The 18,174-nt window shown below is 35.5% G+C and overlaps 1 protein-coding gene across 8 annotated transcripts in view; it reads right to left on the bottom strand.

Moving 5' to 3' along the window:
- Nucleotides 1–18,174, bottom strand: part of VRK2 (VRK serine/threonine kinase 2) — a 129,236-nt gene that overhangs the window by 39,931 nt on the left and 71,131 nt on the right. For 7 of the 8 annotated variants that reach the window (XM_077134280.1, XM_077134278.1, XM_077134283.1 and 4 more), the window contains exons 8-9: nucleotides 10,253–10,385; nucleotides 1,380–1,500 (exon numbers count right to left, since the gene is read on the bottom strand). In XM_077134280.1, the coding sequence (XP_076990395.1) occupies nucleotides 1,380–1,500; nucleotides 10,253–10,385 (254 nt within the window). The remainder of the gene's footprint in view (nucleotides 1–1,379; nucleotides 1,501–10,252; nucleotides 10,386–18,174) is intronic. The other variant, XM_077134284.1, reaches the window with a different exon arrangement.

Below are 18,174 nucleotides of genomic sequence, written 5' to 3'. Positions count from 1 at the left end.
TAAGAGTTCTCAAAATGCAAATGGAGGTTATCCTTGACTTATTAGTGTTAAAAAATTCCTTTATTTTACATGGTGTCCTATTATTCTACATCAATATACATATGTAGATGGATTCACTGTAGTTATCCATATATGTACTAAAATAAATCATATCTGGTAAGCCTTTTTAAAGGAAGATATACATGCAATTATTGGAATAAAAATGCTAGTCTTTTAAATAGAAATACATTATTAAAATTAGGTAAACTAAGTTGAAAAATTGGATGCCAAGATTATTTATATTTGCCCATTGCTGTGCATTGAGTCAACTCATATTCTGAAAAATGTCAGGTACCTGAGAGTTAATATGGACATATCAATCACTGCAGCCAATAACTCATTAGATGGTTCTAATAGTGACTTACATAAATGTGTTAGTTTGGGGTAGGGGATTAGGATGGTCAAGATTCCAAGTGGAGATGTATCATGTATATATCAGTCTTTACAGTGTAACCTGCATTATTCTGAATCTGCAGGCTAACGTTTCTCTGTTGAGAACTGATGCCATACTGAATCTGAAGATTGATTTCTATGGATCACTTCTGTTGTGAACACTTCTGTTGTGACTGGCCCTGCTTAACTGCCTTTTTCAATTGTGATATTGTATCTGTGGAGGACTACTGTTGAACATATCTTAGTGTATGTAATGAAAAACTGGCTAGTCTGTATTCATGCAATTGAGATTTTCTCAGGTCTGATCAGTCAGAATAATAAAATAGTAACACTGTTTATAGTCCAACTTAATCCTCATGCTAACAGATTCTAGCAGATAAAAATTGAATGTGGAATATTAAAAATGTTTATGTGGCTGCAAGATTATCTCATATAAATACTTCATGTAAAAGTTTTATTTGTTCCTTCCTCAAGAAACAAAACCTACTCCCTCCAAAACACAGGATTAAGAAAGAGTATACCACTCTTGGAAAACATAAGCCCTATTTGTCCCATTTCACACTGTTGCTTTGCACAATTAATATCAATCATACCAAGCTCAGACCTCTATATACTTGTACAATGCTAGTTTGAAAATATTCTTCCTTGAAAATACTACCACCTAAAATCTAAGATTTCAAAAACACGATGTAAAGGAACAACTTCAGTTTATATTTTGCATAACTCATGTACACATGATTTCATAGGTGTTACCTTAATGGATTTTATGTCTGTTAGCTAGTTTTGGTTATCTGTGTGCATGTGTGTTTAGCACTATTTTTAATTTAAAGAAACTTGCTTTGGTTTTCATGTTGGTTGAATGGCAATTTTCTCTGGAATATCAGCTTCCTTTAATGCATCCCTTCAAACCTGTTCCAGAAAATTTTGGAGTACTTGAAAAATTGTACTTTGTTTTAGCAGCCTGGACAGCCACAGGGTCCTTCAGGTTCTGTTCCCAGGGCAGTTTCCCACACAACCACCGCAGCATGCAGTAGCCAAGGATTTCAAGGTCACTCCGTCTGGACAGGGCTATAGAAGTAAGCATTAAGAGAGAAACATGAGGGATAAGGAAGTGCTTGAGAAATAGAGAAATCTTTGAGTGAACTACTGTTGATGAAATATGAAAAAGCCAAATGGGCAAAGTGTTTTGTTTGTTCAGCTGGAGTAAAACTTAAAACGTCCAAGTATTTGGCCCCAGTCCACAGACAGGCAGTGACTTGTTGCTGTTGAAAGTAAGGGTCAGTTTCCTCACCTCCTCCAACTTCATCCTTCCTTAGTCTGGCCTGTCACATGAACTTGATCCCCATGGCCTCTGACATGATCCAGACAACCCATAACCCAGCACCAACACTTTCTCAAAGAGCCAAGCAGTAAAACAAAGAAATAAATGTCTGCAGCTAAATTGCTAACACATGTTGCAGGAAGTCCATGGGTTCTGCATTGGTCATGCAGAGACCCTTTGAGTGCAGACTAAACATTGATGGCCTTTCCTGTTCTATACACACTAGTAGCACATGAAGCTGGAAGAATATGACAAAACTGCCATCTAGTGTGCAGTATTAAAAAACAGGTCTGTCTTAAGATTTTCCAATTCCATGAAAGTACAAGACAAAATATGCCTACCGTTTTGGGTACACAGAAAATTTTACAAATATTATTTTCAGGTAAAGTATATATTCTTAGTTCCAAATCCTAAATAGGAAATAAAAAGGTGAGACAATGGTATGTGTATGGGAGTGGTGTGGGGGAATGGGCAATAGATTTTGAAGTCAAGCAATAGAGGCTTTTGGAATTTAATATGATTGTTTTTCGTTAAAAAATAGAGCAAGAGGGAGGATGCACAGGTAGTTCAATAGTTAGAATGCCCCCCCCCTTTCATGCAGGACACTGGGGTTCAATTCCCGGGCCATGCACCTCCCCCCCAAAAAAACCAGCAAGAGGGCAGTGTGGCAGTGGCTCAGTGGCCATGCTGGAGAACTGGGTGCCTCAATAACATTTTCAGGCTACCCAAAATTCCATTTTTAAAAACTAATAAATGCCAGCAGGCTCATTTCATCATAATTTTATGTTTTTAAAGTGCCCTGTTTCAGATAACAGATAATGAAACCTAAGAAACATGTCAAATATAACTGATACTTAATAATAGTTCACTTAAATAATAATTAAACATTTATTTTAATTATTAATGTTTTAGAAGATGGATAATGAAACTTAAGAACCATGCCAATTGTAACTGGTACTTATTAACAGTTCACTTAAATAATATCCAGAGAATAAATGCATCATTTTCATAACCATTCCAAATTATTATCAAACAATGGGCTGGTATTTGCATTTCTACTGTTACTTGCATGGGATATATAATCTCCTAAATGCAATATGTGGTTACTAAACGTGCTATAAACAGGTACCCTATTTCATTATCTTTCATTAAATAAACTCTGAAAAGTCACTCAGGAAACTTAGTTTTTTTATTTAAAAAGTCATCTACTAAGAGCAATGCTGCCAACACATCATAACTACTTTGGTTACTACACATAAGTTATCATAAAAGCAGAAGGCAAGATTCGCTCTACACATACTCTATCTTCACTGCTGTTAGAGTATTGGATTATTAAAGGCCCTTCAATCTAACAGACTGCTACAGTCCCGTGGGTGCCGTTTACTTTCTGCACAGGCTTCAACAGGACCTAATGCAAGACTTGGCTCTCATATCAAAATAAAAACACAATCTCTACCACACTGTTCTGTAGCAATTTCTTCAGTAATAAATCTCCCATTAATAATGGAGTGGTTCCATTTGTATATATGTGTTTACAAGTCCCTTTTCCATTATGGCAATTCTTGATTACCACCACTTAAAAAAATTCACATCTTCTAATTTTCAAAAAATGTCTGGCACCTGTTCAGATGACACAGCCTACACACAAGAAGCCTTTGAGGAAAAACAATCAGAACTAAAACGAATGAACCTTCCCAGCCATTCCCACTGCCACCCGACCCCCCCAAACACATACTCTCCAACTGAGGGATTAATTGATATGAAACTGTAAGTAATGACAAGTCATTTAGATTTCTGAAGTCAATCTTCCATAAACTGGTCTTCATTTGAAATAGCCCTTTGAGAGTTTACTTTACTTCATGATTATAGTTTCGTCTTATCTAATTAAAATATAATATTACATTTTCAATCTTTTACTTATTTCTTTTACTGTACATATACATGAATAACTATGGCTAGGTAAATACTTTTTACCACTTTTTCCACTAAGTTCTACAAATAAATGTAAAGTTAAAAAAAAAATCCTATAGTCGCTCTTTTTTCCCACAATTAAACAATGAGATATAAGTGTTAATATTCTGAGTACATACCTCTCTCACTAGAATTCCCTCCCAGGGAAACAAATGTAAAAGTTTATTTGCTTTCATGAAGTTAAAGTCTTAAACTATACCAATAATTAGGTCTTATTTCTATTATTATACCCAGAAAGATAATTATAATACTTGTTAAATTAATTAAAAATAAATATTCTAGATGACAGTATTAGAATATGTGTGTATGTTGTATAATTACAACAAAGGACAGAGCATACTTAAAGGACTATTAATATCTAAATACGTAAAAATATATATTTTTTTAATTTAAAAGCTCTTCTTTCACTATGTGATCTTCAAATTCTTTTCTTGTTTCACACAGGCAGGCACCGGGAACTGAACCCAGGTCTCCGGCATGACAGGTGAGAATTCTGCCACTGAGACACCGTCACACTGCCCTTCAAATTCAGTTTAAAACACGCTAAATGGAAAGAGCCCTAGATTGGGAATCCATAGACTAGGGATCCAGTTCTAGCCCTGCCACTAGCTATTTCCTCTCTAGCCCTAAGGAAATCAATGATGCTGGGCAGTATATTTCTCTTTAATGCATTTTCACTCATTATGGATTGTTTTATTTCTTTCTGAGTCATATGTTACATATTTTATTTTAATAATAAGGGTCCTCAGTTGCATTTGGTAATTAATATAATCGTTAACAGATTTTTTTCATAGAGATTTGCCTGGAAAAAAACAAACTTTTACTTATGGTTACTTGGAAATGTAGCAAGATTTAGTTATTAATAAAATTTTTCCTTGTACGTCTCCAAAATTACTTTCTAAATTTAGCATCTAATATTTATTTTGCTTACGCATATAGAGCAATTACGGTGCTCTCGATTGTTCAACATTTCAGAATTTATTAGGTATTGCTAAGAGTAACATCAAGAAAAAACATAGGCGCAGGTGGGGACCTGAATTCTGTTTCACTAGAAAGCAGATTCCAGGGACGGGGACACCATTAGAACACATAATTAAGATTAAAACAATTGCTACAATTTGTGGAGATGCTACCGTGCTAGGCACTCTACTTTGCTTTTATACTATCTCATTTAATCATCCAAACAACCATATAAGTAAGTATTATTAACCATGTTCACAAATAAGAAAATAAAGGCTCAGAGAGGCTACAAAGCTTCCTCAGTATCACAGAGCACAAACTGACAGAGCTCAGCACTGAAACCCGTCTGTCAGAATCCAAAGCCATATCCAATCTAATTATAATTATTTGCTGCCACATTAATTTTACCACCATTCAAACAACATTACATACACTATTTCTATTAATTAGGGAAGTATTTGAAGTATTTTAACTTAAAACACAAAAAGATATACTGACACAAAGGTTGTTATTTTGGCAAAAAATAAGTGGCAGATTCTGAGTTCTAAGCTGTATAACTAACAAAAATTTTTGTTCAATTATTCTTTTGTGAAAATATTTTTTCAAACCACTTCATTCTAATGAAGAGGGATCTTTTGTAAAACAGTTATTTATAGTGTTAAATGGTCCTTCAAAGCTAGTATAAGAACAACAGAGAAGTTATCTTGGAGGACTGGTCCATATTCTAAATACAACTTGGAATAAATTTATCTGGGCCCAATTCAACAAATGGAACGAAAGGGGTATGGGGAAAAAAAAGAAAACTGTAAGTGTAAATGCCAAGATAGTTCTGATTATTTGCCTGAAGTATTTTCTGTTTACTTTAATTTTTATTTAGGCCAACATTAGGAGTGTGAAGAAAAAATAGGATTTGGTAAAAAATAATATAATAGATTGGAAAAATTTTGCCTCAGGGTTTAAATGCTCAAAATATTAGCTTATGTCTTCAGAAATGACAATAAGAAAGCAAGAAATATCTGAATAAGATGCTTACTTGATGCAGTCAAGTTCTATCTGTAGAACAAATTTAGAGCTTATTCTTATTTTCTAAGTGACCTATATAATTCAATATTTTGTCAGTTTGGATGTGTAAAGAGCTGGAAAAATGTATGGTGACCACAATTTACTGCAATTTCAAAAAGGATATTAGGAAAACATAATGTGGTTTTGTCATATTTTAAATAAAATATTAGGTCCAGGGGCCTTGTCTATTTTTTAAGTATCTTTGAAATTCTAAGTCCCAGTTTTTGCTGCTGTTATTATTTTGGGAAACACTCCTGTGTGAGACTTAGGGCAACTTACTCAACAGAGCCAAGCTATTTCACATTTTGGTGAACTGTGTTTTTAACCCATCTAAATAGTTCAATTAAAAAGCCATGACAGGGCAGGCCACTGTGGCTGAGCAGGCAGAGTTCTCGCCTGCCATGCTGGAGACCGGGGTTCGATTCCCTGTGCCTGTCCATGCAAAGAAAAACAAAACAAAGAGCCATGACATCTGTCAGGACGTTAGAAGTCATGTCAAATGTAAAAATTGGGTATATGTCATATAGAAAGAATAGTGTCTTAATTATTTATCTCTACATGAACCAAGAACTAGTTGTAGTAGTGAAATTTACCTAAAAGAAGAAACCAACAGCATGTTTTTCTGACACAAACAAATCCAACAGATTTGTGTTATACCTTACCACAATCAGAAAATATTTTACCACAATTAGAAAATGGGTTCCTTTTTTTTAAAATTACTGCTTAAAAAGCTATGTATTGTGTAACCATGTCATCTTTCCAAGTTCGTTAACGTATATTTTTATAAATTGGAGTACTGGATTAGAGTGAAATTAAACCATGCAAGAGACAATGTACACCATAACAACTGGCAAAAATTTGAAAAGTATGTAATATATTTCTTTTCTTAATACTACATATATAAACGTATGGACATTTAAAATGCAATTTAGATATAATATTTTATGATCATCAATGATGCCAAATTAAAATAGGTATTATACATTCAATACACAGGTCTAAAGTATTTAAAAAAGCTCAATATGTTAAATGCAGTATATCTCCAGAGAAATTAGGTATTGACTGCATGCCTCAGTGAGTAGAAAAATCTACAAAAATCCATACCACACATCGATCCAACTATTGCTTTTTAACATTACTAAGAATGTAACAAATATTAAAATAGTATATTTTAAATTCTCTTCAATTATCAGGAACAAGCCCAAAATGTGTCAATGTTTATACATGCTAGTTTTTATGAAGAATAAAAAATTAAATATAGAAAAAAACCCAACATATAGTACTTAAATTTTATACTAAATGAAGCACTTCAGCCACTTAGAAGATATCTTTAGGACACACAAGATAATTGAGTTTAGAAGAATAACTGCAATTTTTAAAAAACATAGAGACAGATACAGATGTATGATAGTTCTAGTAATAAGTAACTATCCATTAACATCTATGTCTATCTCTATGCATATTTTTTAGTTTGTAATAATATCTCTTCATATTTCTTAGCTTGTAATGACACGTTACTAGCCAAATGTTTTTTTTCTCTCTCTCAACACCTCTCTCTTTTACATAGGTGGAACTAGAAGACACTGAGGTGAAAGGCTGATTGGCACCTTTGTTATAAAAAATCCAATTACTCCATAGTAAAAAGAAATTTAGTTTTAGTTTCTGAATAACCACTACAAAACCTGGCAAAAAACAGATGGTCTGATCAGGTTAACAGTCTCTGTTGAGGGGCTAACTAAAGGCAGTTTTACACTGGAGCCTGGACATCTCCTTCAGACTGTCTGGACACAGGAACAGCTGACACACAACAAATGCCTGGAAGACTAGAGGCTCTATGTCCTACTGATAACTTTTTTTTGCTCTGTATGCTTCCTTTGCATTATCTTTCTTTGTATTGATGTGATCTCTCAGCTGGACTGGTAGAAAAGATTTTTCTGAGATTAAACTACATACTGACCGTACTGAAAGTAAACACATGTATATTTATGACTCTGACCTTCTGCATTTATCTACAGAATTTATAGCCCTGTTTATTCTGGTTTCTAGATATGGCCAAATGATTATTTCTAATAAAATCCTAAATTAAAATGTTTTGTATTGGAAAATTCAATGTGAAACATTAGGAATGAACAATATTCAAACATTTAAGGATCTCAGACCCACATTTATGTATGAGACTAAGGCTGCTTACTAAACTGTTGGCATATATGTGTGTATGTATGAATGCATGTGAATGTGTGTTTATATGTGTATGTATGCATGCATATATATATAACATTTATATATATATACATGTGTTTGTGTATGTATATATATTCCTAGATGCACACAATTAAATAAATCTTAATTTAAATGCACTAAGAGGTATATTATTTTATAGGAATCTTATGTGAAAAATGAATATTCACTCCACCATATAAACTTTCAGCAAATACAAAAAAAATTTAATGTAGGCTCTCCCTGAATAGTCCTCTCAAGTAAGATTATATCATCTTTCTGTGATGAACTTTAGGTCAGTCTTTCCCCCCCCCTAAACCTAGCACGGTGAAATCATTCAACTCACCAACATATTATTTAGGGAGGGAAAAATTTAAATGGGCTACAAAATAAAAATTTGCTCAACTCTTTCATGAAGATAGGCCAATGAAAACAGAGCCCTACAATGGAGTAAGTGAAGAGGCCTTTCAAAATTATCACAGTCAAAACAATGATCAGGCCAGCATATAAACACATTTTTCTTAGTTATTTTAATAGTCAAAATTTGACTGGATTAGTGTTGGAGATATCAGTTGAAATATGGGGTCCAACCATAAGTTAGTTTTGTTACTAACATAACCAAAACAATACTTAAGAATCTGTATGATGAGTTTCTAGTTTTCCACGATCAAAAAAGTACTTTCAGGTTTCTGAAAATTCTATTATACCAATAAATCTGGCAAAGGTGGAGAATGAAATTCACTGAGAACGAAAGAACTTTAAATAGAAAGAAAACACTGTCATAGAGCATTTGATTCTTATGTTTTAATTTAATTAAAGCCATGCCTCATTTATATCATTAAATGCTCATTGATAAGATTTATTAACAATGTAATGGTGAAAATTAGACAATATTACTAAATTGGGGGGTGGGGGATGGAATATTACTTTTCTAACCAAACTAGACTTGAAAAAAATGTAGCAGTTCCTTTCACTCCAATCAGGAGCATAAAGCTAATTTTCACTTCAGAAAATTTAACCAATGATTCTTCCTAGAAGGAAGAAGATGTACAACCGACAGACTTGTCTCACTTTTTGTTGGCCTACCTTAAACTAGTGTGGGTTTTAATTGCTCTGGAAAATGATCAAGACCCTCTACATTACATGGTCAATGGTCCTTTTAATAGAAAAGGCAATAATATACAGTTGTCTGTGCCAACTAAAACTCGTTAGAAAGTATTGGTTTAGTGTAACAGTTCAACAACCATTAACAAGTGCAAATGTCTAACAGCTTTTAGTAAAAACGTGGTCCTTCCAAAGCTGCTTAAAAAATCTTTGTTCTGTTTAGCATATTTGAAAATATTTTAAAACAAAGTTTACAAAGAATATAATTTTGAAAGCAAAAGTTTTTCAATGATCACCATTTTTTTCACTAGCATAACATAAGAATTGACTTTTTGTCTTGCTGACAGAGCAACTAAGAAACTACAGTTGCATTGACCATATTGATTGTGAACAAAGCAACTATCAGTGGGACTCTGCCATATATTTTCAATATTGACCTCCTACTTCCTTTTCCATGGCTTTCTGGGTCGGCTATCGAATTTGGACTGCAGTGTAATAAACAGCTAAGGTTTAATTAATGGTAAATGAATACAAGACATAGGTTATGACTTTAACTAATTAGGGAATTGTTGAATTAAGTCTGCCTTGGAATGTAAGGCAGCGCAATCAATATCCAATAAAAGGACTATGTATGTAATTTACCTGCAAATGTGTTTCCAATACCATCAAAGTGAGTTTAAATAAGTAAGATATATGAAAGGTGACTAGGAGAGATTTCCACAAGTTAACACTTTAGAGTTTCAGAAAAGATTTCCTTATTGTTGAGAGATGGTATCTTCTAATGCTCTGATAAGAACGCAATGAAAAACAGCAATAATTTTTCACCTGTGCACTTTTGCCAAATCTGCTGATATTCACTACAGCACAAAAATACAAAGTTGCTGACCTGCAACTTTACCTATACAAACTAGTAATTTACTGGCCAAGATGAGCATCAGATTTTGATTACTTTACACCCTTCTTGCTCCCTTCTCACTTAAAACCATAATTTGTATCTCCTTCCACTATCAGAAATATTCACTGGCAAAAGAGAAATTCACTACTTTTGATAAAAATCTCACCAATAATCTCCCACTCTTCAAACTAACCATACAAAGGTCATTTTATACAGTCTTTATTACTCTTCTCTAATCATTCTTCTGAAATAAAAATTAAGAAAAAAAGAAAAGAAAAAAAGAAACTCACCGACTCCCTTATGAGCATCCACACTGGTAAACTCTATTGTCCCATTATGGCCTTTTCTAGGATTTTCTTGATACACTTTGTGGTTCCCATTGGGACAATATCTGTAGGAAAGTCCATAATCTGCAAGATAAACCTGGAAGATGTGAACAGACAAATGAACGATGCTTTTGCCCTCTGAAAAATAAACTTTTTAATTAGGTCTTAAGAAACATATAAGGTAAGGACAGCGACAGATCTGCATTTTATTAAACCAAATGGTGCCTCAAGATAAAAAATCTACAACTGGGGGCCATAACAACTAACCTTCTAAGTTAAATCCTTACTTCATTACAGGCATTTCTTATTTCTGGTTGGACTAAGATTTTGAGTCTTTTTATTTTTCTTCTAAGTTCCCTTCCCTCCAGGTGGGCATCTAGACATCATAAACCACATTATGTCTTTTTAATCTGTATTCACACAGCTTATGAGACTCTGCTTTTCCTTATAACCTCTCTTTCCAACATAAAACTGTTTCAAGCAGGGAGAGGAGATGAAAGCAAACATTCCAAAAACATAAACCTGATGTTACAGTAGTGTCCATTAACAGGAAGTATAAAAATAGTGAATAGACTGAGAAAAGCAATGACTCAAAAAAAAAAAAAGGACAAAACCACCATTACAGTGTCTGTATTTAAGAATGGAGCATCGATGCAGGACTTCCGGCCTTGCAGACCAATCCATACCACCGCTGTTATCTCTGTAAGGCAGTCAGAATTGCAAGAATTTTGTCCCCAACAGAATACAGATTATTAAAAGTCAAAAGGTGATTCAAGTGAATTTTTCTCAGATTACTTTGGAGAGAGAAAGAAGTGGGGGTGGGGACGTTTCAGCCGGAGCATACACTGAATGGAGAACTGTTTTGACTAGACATTTATTTTGACAGGCAGTCAGAAAATAGCAGTTCCCAACTATTTGTTACCATGCCCACCCTCCACCTCCACCCCAAAGGAAAGCAGTTTCAACTTTTAAAAAGTATGGTTAAGCATATTTTTCATTAAAATTTAAGGGTTTAAGCAACACTCCATGAAGGAGCTTTATTCCACCAGGGTATTGCAATGTAACTTCCATTTCATAATTTAATAACTATTTTTAAAAATTCAGTATTTAAATTTTAGTGTAAGTTTTTTTTATTTTAGAATAGCTTAAGTAGGAAATATTTTGCATCTCAAAATGTAAACAGCACAGAGTTTTTTCATTTGCTGGAGAACATAGCTTGCGAGAGTCTCTGAAACATGACGTTTTTGGTTGGTCTTTCTCTCCTGCAAGAGGCTGTTTCTCCAAGTGCTAGAGAAAATGTAGAGAAAGAGATGTACCTATTCACTGTTGGCAGGAAAGCTGAGAGGTGCAGCCCCTCTGGAGGGCTGCGTGGTGGTTCCACAGGAGGCTAGGGGTGGGGTTGCCATATGCTCCTGAAACCCCGCTGCTAGCTATATGCCTTGAGAAACCGAGAGTGGGGACATTACAGACATTTGTACACTGGTGATTATGGCGGCAGTGTTCACGATTCCCAGTGGAGGGGACCTAAGGGGACACTGACTAAGGAGAGGAAGGAGGAACTGTGATGTATACATACAAAGGACTACTGAGCAGTTGCAGGAAGGAATGAAATTGAGAGGCATGCAACTAGGTGAATGAACCTTGAAGACAGTATATTGAATGAAATGTCAGAAACAAAAAGACAAATGCTATCATGTCTCACTCGTATGGACAAACTATTACAAACAAACTCAGAGAATTAAAGTTGAGAGCATGGGTTACCAGATTGGGGTCTATTATAAAGAAAGGGTCTTAGATTATAAGTTCTTATAGCAGTCACATCTATTCTGGACCTGTAACTGCTATTTCTAAATTCTGAGATACTGAGCTATTTGTATATAACCTGGTACAAAATTTGTATTTTGGGTAACGTATTATCTAATTTAACTTGTATGGTGAGCTTATTCGAACGCTGTAATTACATGGAATCTTGAATAGGGCATGGGAGCTTGTTGGTTTGTGCAGATTAGTGTGATGCCCTGACACAACCCAGAGTAATTTAGGAAAGAACAAAAAAGTATTTGCAAAGTCCCCTTGGGGGACTGGGGAGAAAAAAAGGAAATATTAAACTTCCTCAACTGGGGAATTCCTGATATTCTCACAAGCAGTAGGAACAACCAGTTCAATAGGCTGAGCTCTCGATCTTGGGGTTTGCCCCTATGAAACTTATTCCTGCAAAGGAGATGCTCAGCCTACCTAGCTTAGTCTAAGAGTCACCAATCTTTTCTGTTGCTCAGATGTGGCCTCTCTCTAAGCCAACTTGGTAGGTGAACTCATTGCCCTTCCCCCCTATGTGGGACATGACTCCCAGGGGTGTAAATCTCCTTGACAATGTGGGACAGGACTCCTGGGATGAGCTGGGGTCGGGCATCATGGGATTGAGAAAGCCTTCTTGACCAAAAGGCAGAAGAAAGAAATGAGACAAAATAAAGTTTCAGTGTCTGAGAGATTTCAAACAGAGTTGAGAGGTTATTCTTATGCATTATATAGATATCCCTTTTTAGTTTATGGTGTTTTGAAGTATCTAGAGGAAAGTACCTGGAACATAAACTGCATTCCAGTAGCCTTGATTCTTGAAGATGATTATTTAACTGTATTTTACAATATCACTGTGTGATTGTGAAAACCTTGTATCTGATGTTCCTTTTATCCAGGATATGAACAGATGAGTAAAAAATAAGGACAATAAATATTTGAACAATAGGGGAGATAAGGGATAAAAAAATTGAGTAGACTGAAGTACCTAGTGGTCAATGAGAGGAAGAGGTAAGGGGTATGGAATGCGTGGGTTTTTTCTTTTATTTCCTTTTCTGGAGTGATGTAAATGTTCTAAACATGACTGTGGTGATATTGTGAGCCACTAATTGAATACTTTGGATGGACTGTATGTGTGTGAAGAGATCTCAATAAAAATATATATTTTAAATGCTGTTTCTCAACATGGCCTCAAAAGTAACTGATCTCTCTGCCCTAAGTAACTAGACTTCACAATCAGATGGATAACCAGGTACCTTGTTCTCACTGTTTCTGAAGTATTTTTGTCCTTATTTGAGAATTAAATGGATTGACTCTAAATATCCCACAAAATGTAAATATTAATGATAATTCAGCAAACTGAATATTTTAAACACACTTCAGCAGTTTACTATTTTAAAACATAACTACCAAGAAGCTTTTCATGAGATCAACAGCCAAAAACATAAGACCTAAAATCTATGGCGAGGCTACTATGTACTAGGTAGCAAGCTGAGGGCTTTACATTTATTGACCCATGTCATCCTCTTAATAATACTATGAGGTAGGTACCATTATCTCTTAAGATACTCCTAAGTTTTACTCCCAAGGAAACTGAACCTTAGTGATTTAAGTGATATGTGAAGTAAAACCGACCCAGTATTCTATCACAATTCCAATTCCAGAACATTCACCCTCAATCTCTAATTTATGGGCCTCAGTGTTGTACTGGGTATTCAAAGTCTTAAGGGCACTGCTGTATTTATGCTTAATGTAAGACACAAAACTAATAAGTGAGTTAAGAAGATGTGCATTAACTGTTTGCAGACTCTTAGCTAATGAATATTTCAGACCTAAAAGTGATTTAAAACATGCATGCCTACAGCCTCAAGAAGTATGTCCTCCAACAAAGAAATCACCATTTCTCAATGTATTAGCCAACCAATCAGAAATGCCCTTGGCGATCTTAATAGAGAGTTAAGGGTAGGATACAACTAGTCATGGAAAGTTACTGATACTTTCTTGCTATTTCCGTAGCAAATTGAACAACTGTTCATTCTTCCTCTATGTTGGAGATTGGATTATGTTTCTCTACAAAAGAGATGTTCAGGTCCCAACCTCTGGTACCATGGATGCAAACCCATTTGTAAATAGGACCTCTGAAGATGTTATTAAGGTGTGCCCAAAGGGAATGAGAGTACGCCTTAGTCCAATAGGGCTGAGCTCCTTATAAACAAAGGAATTTAGACATGGAAAGTGTTCTAGTTTGCTAGCTGCCAGAATGCAACACTCCAGAGACCTATTGGCTTTTAACAAAAGAGAATTTATTTTGCTAGTTCTTCAGAGGAAAGGCAACTAACTTTCAACTGAGGTTCTTTCTTATGTGGGAAGGCACAGGGTGATCTCTGCTAGCCTTCTCTCCAGGCCTCTGGGTTCCAACAACTTTCCCCGTGGTGATTTCTTTCTGTATCTCCAAAGGCCTGGTCTGAGCTGTGAGTGCTGAGATGAGGTATGCTGAGCTGCTTGGGCTGTGCTACATTGAGCTCTCTCATTTAAGCACCGGCCAATTAAATCAAACATCATTCATTGCAGCAGGCACGCCTCTTAGCTGACTGCAGATGTAATGAGCAACAAATGAGGTTCGCATACCACTGGGTCATGTCCATAGCAACAGAACTAGGTACTTTCACCTGGCTAAGCTGACAATCAAATCTAACTACCACAGAAAGGAAACCATGGGAGAAAGAGAAAACTGGAAGTCAATGGAATCCAGAAGAGAAAGAAATGGCTGCCATGTGCACTGTCATGTGACAGAAAAGCTAAAGACTAAAATCACTGCAGCCAGCCTCAGATTGCACAGTCTTCAGAAACAAAGCATCACCATGCAGACACATCAATTTTGGACTTCTCCTAACCTCACAATTGGAAGCCAATAAATTCCCATTGTTTAAACCAAGCCAATGTGTGGTATTTGTTTTAGCAGCCAGGAAACTAATATACCATACACACATATATATATTCAGTTTGGGTTTTATCTACTAGTTCAGCTTAGTTATTTGTACAAATTTTAAAGAATCCGACAAGACAAATTCTCTAAAACTCTCATGAAACTTTTACCAAGCATCTATCAATATGTTTAAAAACACAGATTTGGGGGCAAACCTGAAAATATCTAGGAGTACCGCCTCAGGTGGGTAAATATTTGATGTAAGAAGAAATGAAGTCCATAATCTCTCCCAAGTAATCAAAATGCTGACAAATTAATTTGACTCAAATTCAGTCAAAGTGAGAATTTCTCCTAATTTATCTTAACAGTGGCAGGTAATTCTAGAATTTTGTTAGAACAATTTAAGGAAAGAAAAAAAAGGTGGGAAAATGTTGTCACACCTGTAAGTGGTGAAAAAGAACTAACAATTATGGAGGTCCTATTATGTGATAATCATTGGGCAGAGTAGCTTTCACAAATTACATAATTAAATCCAGACAACTATCCATCAGGTAGCATTGGTCTCATTTTACATATAAGGAAGCTGAGCATCCCAATAGTTACATAACTTGCCCAAGTAGCCAAGCCAGCGAAGGTTGGAAGCAAGATTCAAACCCGAGCCAGTCTGAATTCAAGTTCATTCTTTCTCTCTTTTTAAAAGACAATATAGACTTTGGGGTTCTGTCTATTTTTGAAATTTTATGAAAGTCAAAAAGAAGTTTAAGTACACTCAATCTACAGCAGGAGTCACAGTCATCTGTTTTCGTACGCCCTTAAGCTAAGAATGCTTTTTATACTTTTATAGGATTGTTTAAAAAAACAAAAGAATATACAACAGAGGCCCATATGTGACCCACAGAGTTTTCATTAAAGCCTAAAATATTTACTATGTTACCCTTTGCTGAAAAAAGTTTACCAATCCTTAATCTAGAGTAAAAATTGGTATCAGCTAACTTTTTATCTTATCTATTTCTCTCTGTATATCAAACATAAATATTTAATATTTTTCACTTTGTTATAAACATGTAAAATATCCCTGGTTTTAGGTAAGCATGTTAAGATCAGTTAGGGGATGATTATTTGCATTATAATTAGACTAACAATAGGAATAGGAATAGCTAGCTCCTAATGTATTTTAAATGATATTCTTTTTATGCAACTTTTCTGAACATGGAAGCCATTTCTTTTCTCCACAAGTATGAGGGACAGCCGTCATTCCTGCTTCCCTTCACTTCTATGCATCTGGCTTTCATGTCCCGAGCTCTTTCTATTACCCTATACAGTCTCTCACATCTCCACATGGTACTCTTTTTGCAACTTTTCTTACTTATGGATTATATTTCTTCATAACTGAGTGAGGTAGGCAGGGAAGATGTATGCCATTATCCACACTCAACAGATGAAGAACATGATACACACAAGTAATGCAAATCACTCAACATCCTTTCAGTATGTCCAGCTGCTACAAGACTTTTAATTTTAAGGAATTTTTCAGCCCTCTCTTCTCCCTCACCTCCCAACCCCACCCCCTGCTCCCTCTCAACCCCCCAAAAAACCACCTAACCTGAATTAATGCTTTCATGAACACCTTGGAATTTGAACATTTTATTATTATTAAAGGTAGTATAACAGCCACTGAGGTGTAATACCATCCATAAGGAATTAAAGAATTGCCCATCTACCTGTGAGGACATCAATAGTCTGCCACTGCTGTCCACCACAGCATGCCAGCCAAGGGCACATTCTTTCGGGACAGCCCTGGCCAATGAATGAGTATGGCAAGGATATTGTCTACCCAATTTGAGACACCTCTAATGTGCAATATTTGCTCTGGAGCTCCCCAATGTGTTGGCTGGGATTGTGTTACATCTGCATCATAGTCTGAATCTCTCCCTGCATAATTCTGCTTCCACCCCTCTTATTCTCCCCACCTCCCCCCAGTAAAACCCACACACTTCTAATAATGTCTCGGCATCTGCATTCCTGAGAACCTGAATTGTCACAGATGGTCTAAACAAATGAAGATGAAAAACGCATTAGTCTTTGGATAACCATGAAAGACCAATGTCCTTCCTACACTAATCAGGCCTATCTCCAAAAGCAACTTCTTATTTACCTATCCAGGTTTACATCCCTATATGCCATTCTCAAATGGCACATTTAGTTAAACCTTTCCTTCCAATCTCCTCAACTTGCCATGCTTGAAGGCTCTTACATTGCTTTATATTTTTAGGTGGACAGTTGAAACTAACAATTAAAGAGCACCCTATGATAATTTTTTGTTGTGGAGATTTGCATTGGAAGGGCACTTATTTTCAACCAGCTCTCCTCCAGGGACACACCAAGTGTTTCTTTTTTCCTACCATAACTCCTGGCCCAGACCCCCCACTTATATTTGAATCTAGTCTAGTATGCAGAGACCCTTTAACTGCAAGGCAACTTATTGGGCTTTTACATGAATCCATATAGGTCTACTATTTAACAACATGCAAGGATATTTAGCTTGTATTTATGCTTTGCCTCCACATTTAGAGGCTTTAAGCTTCTAGAGGATGAGGGGCCAAGATAACATTCTCTATAACATTTCTGTATCCAAGACAGCACCTACTCCAAGACCCCCTGCACAGCAAGTTTAACTAAATTTTATTAATTTAGCTTGATAGTCATAATTGGACAAATTGAACTAAATTAATTTTAACAGGTACCCGAGTTGAAGCATAAGATGAAAGTATCAAGTATCTCATATTTTAGAAAAGGAATGTATATTCCTTGAATACCTATTACACAAGAGCATTAAGTGCTTTACAGAAGTCAAAACATTTAATCCTCACAAGCCTAAGAGGAAATTATTTTCAGTCCTGCTTGTGGATGAGAAAATAGGGTAAGTAACGTCAGCAACTCCGTGTAAAATAAATGAACTTCTAGTAATAATTAAAGCTAGGATTTGAACCAAAATCAGTCTGACCAGAAGGCTGAGTTACCTCTGTATGTGGGGAAATGACAGAAGTACACCTACAGGTGAAGTGTTAACATGTCCTCCAACAAAACTACAACAGTCTGTGGAATTTTAGAGCAAGGGAAGGCTACTTCTCATTGAAAGACAAAGAGAAAGAAATATTTGAGTTGG

This window comes from Tamandua tetradactyla, chromosome 17, assembly GCF_023851605.1.
Source record: "Tamandua tetradactyla isolate mTamTet1 chromosome 17, mTamTet1.pri, whole genome shotgun sequence".
In the NCBI taxonomy this organism is placed as follows: Eukaryota; Metazoa; Chordata; class Mammalia; order Pilosa; family Myrmecophagidae; genus Tamandua; species Tamandua tetradactyla.
This window is presented reverse-complemented; position numbering and strand designations above follow the sequence as displayed.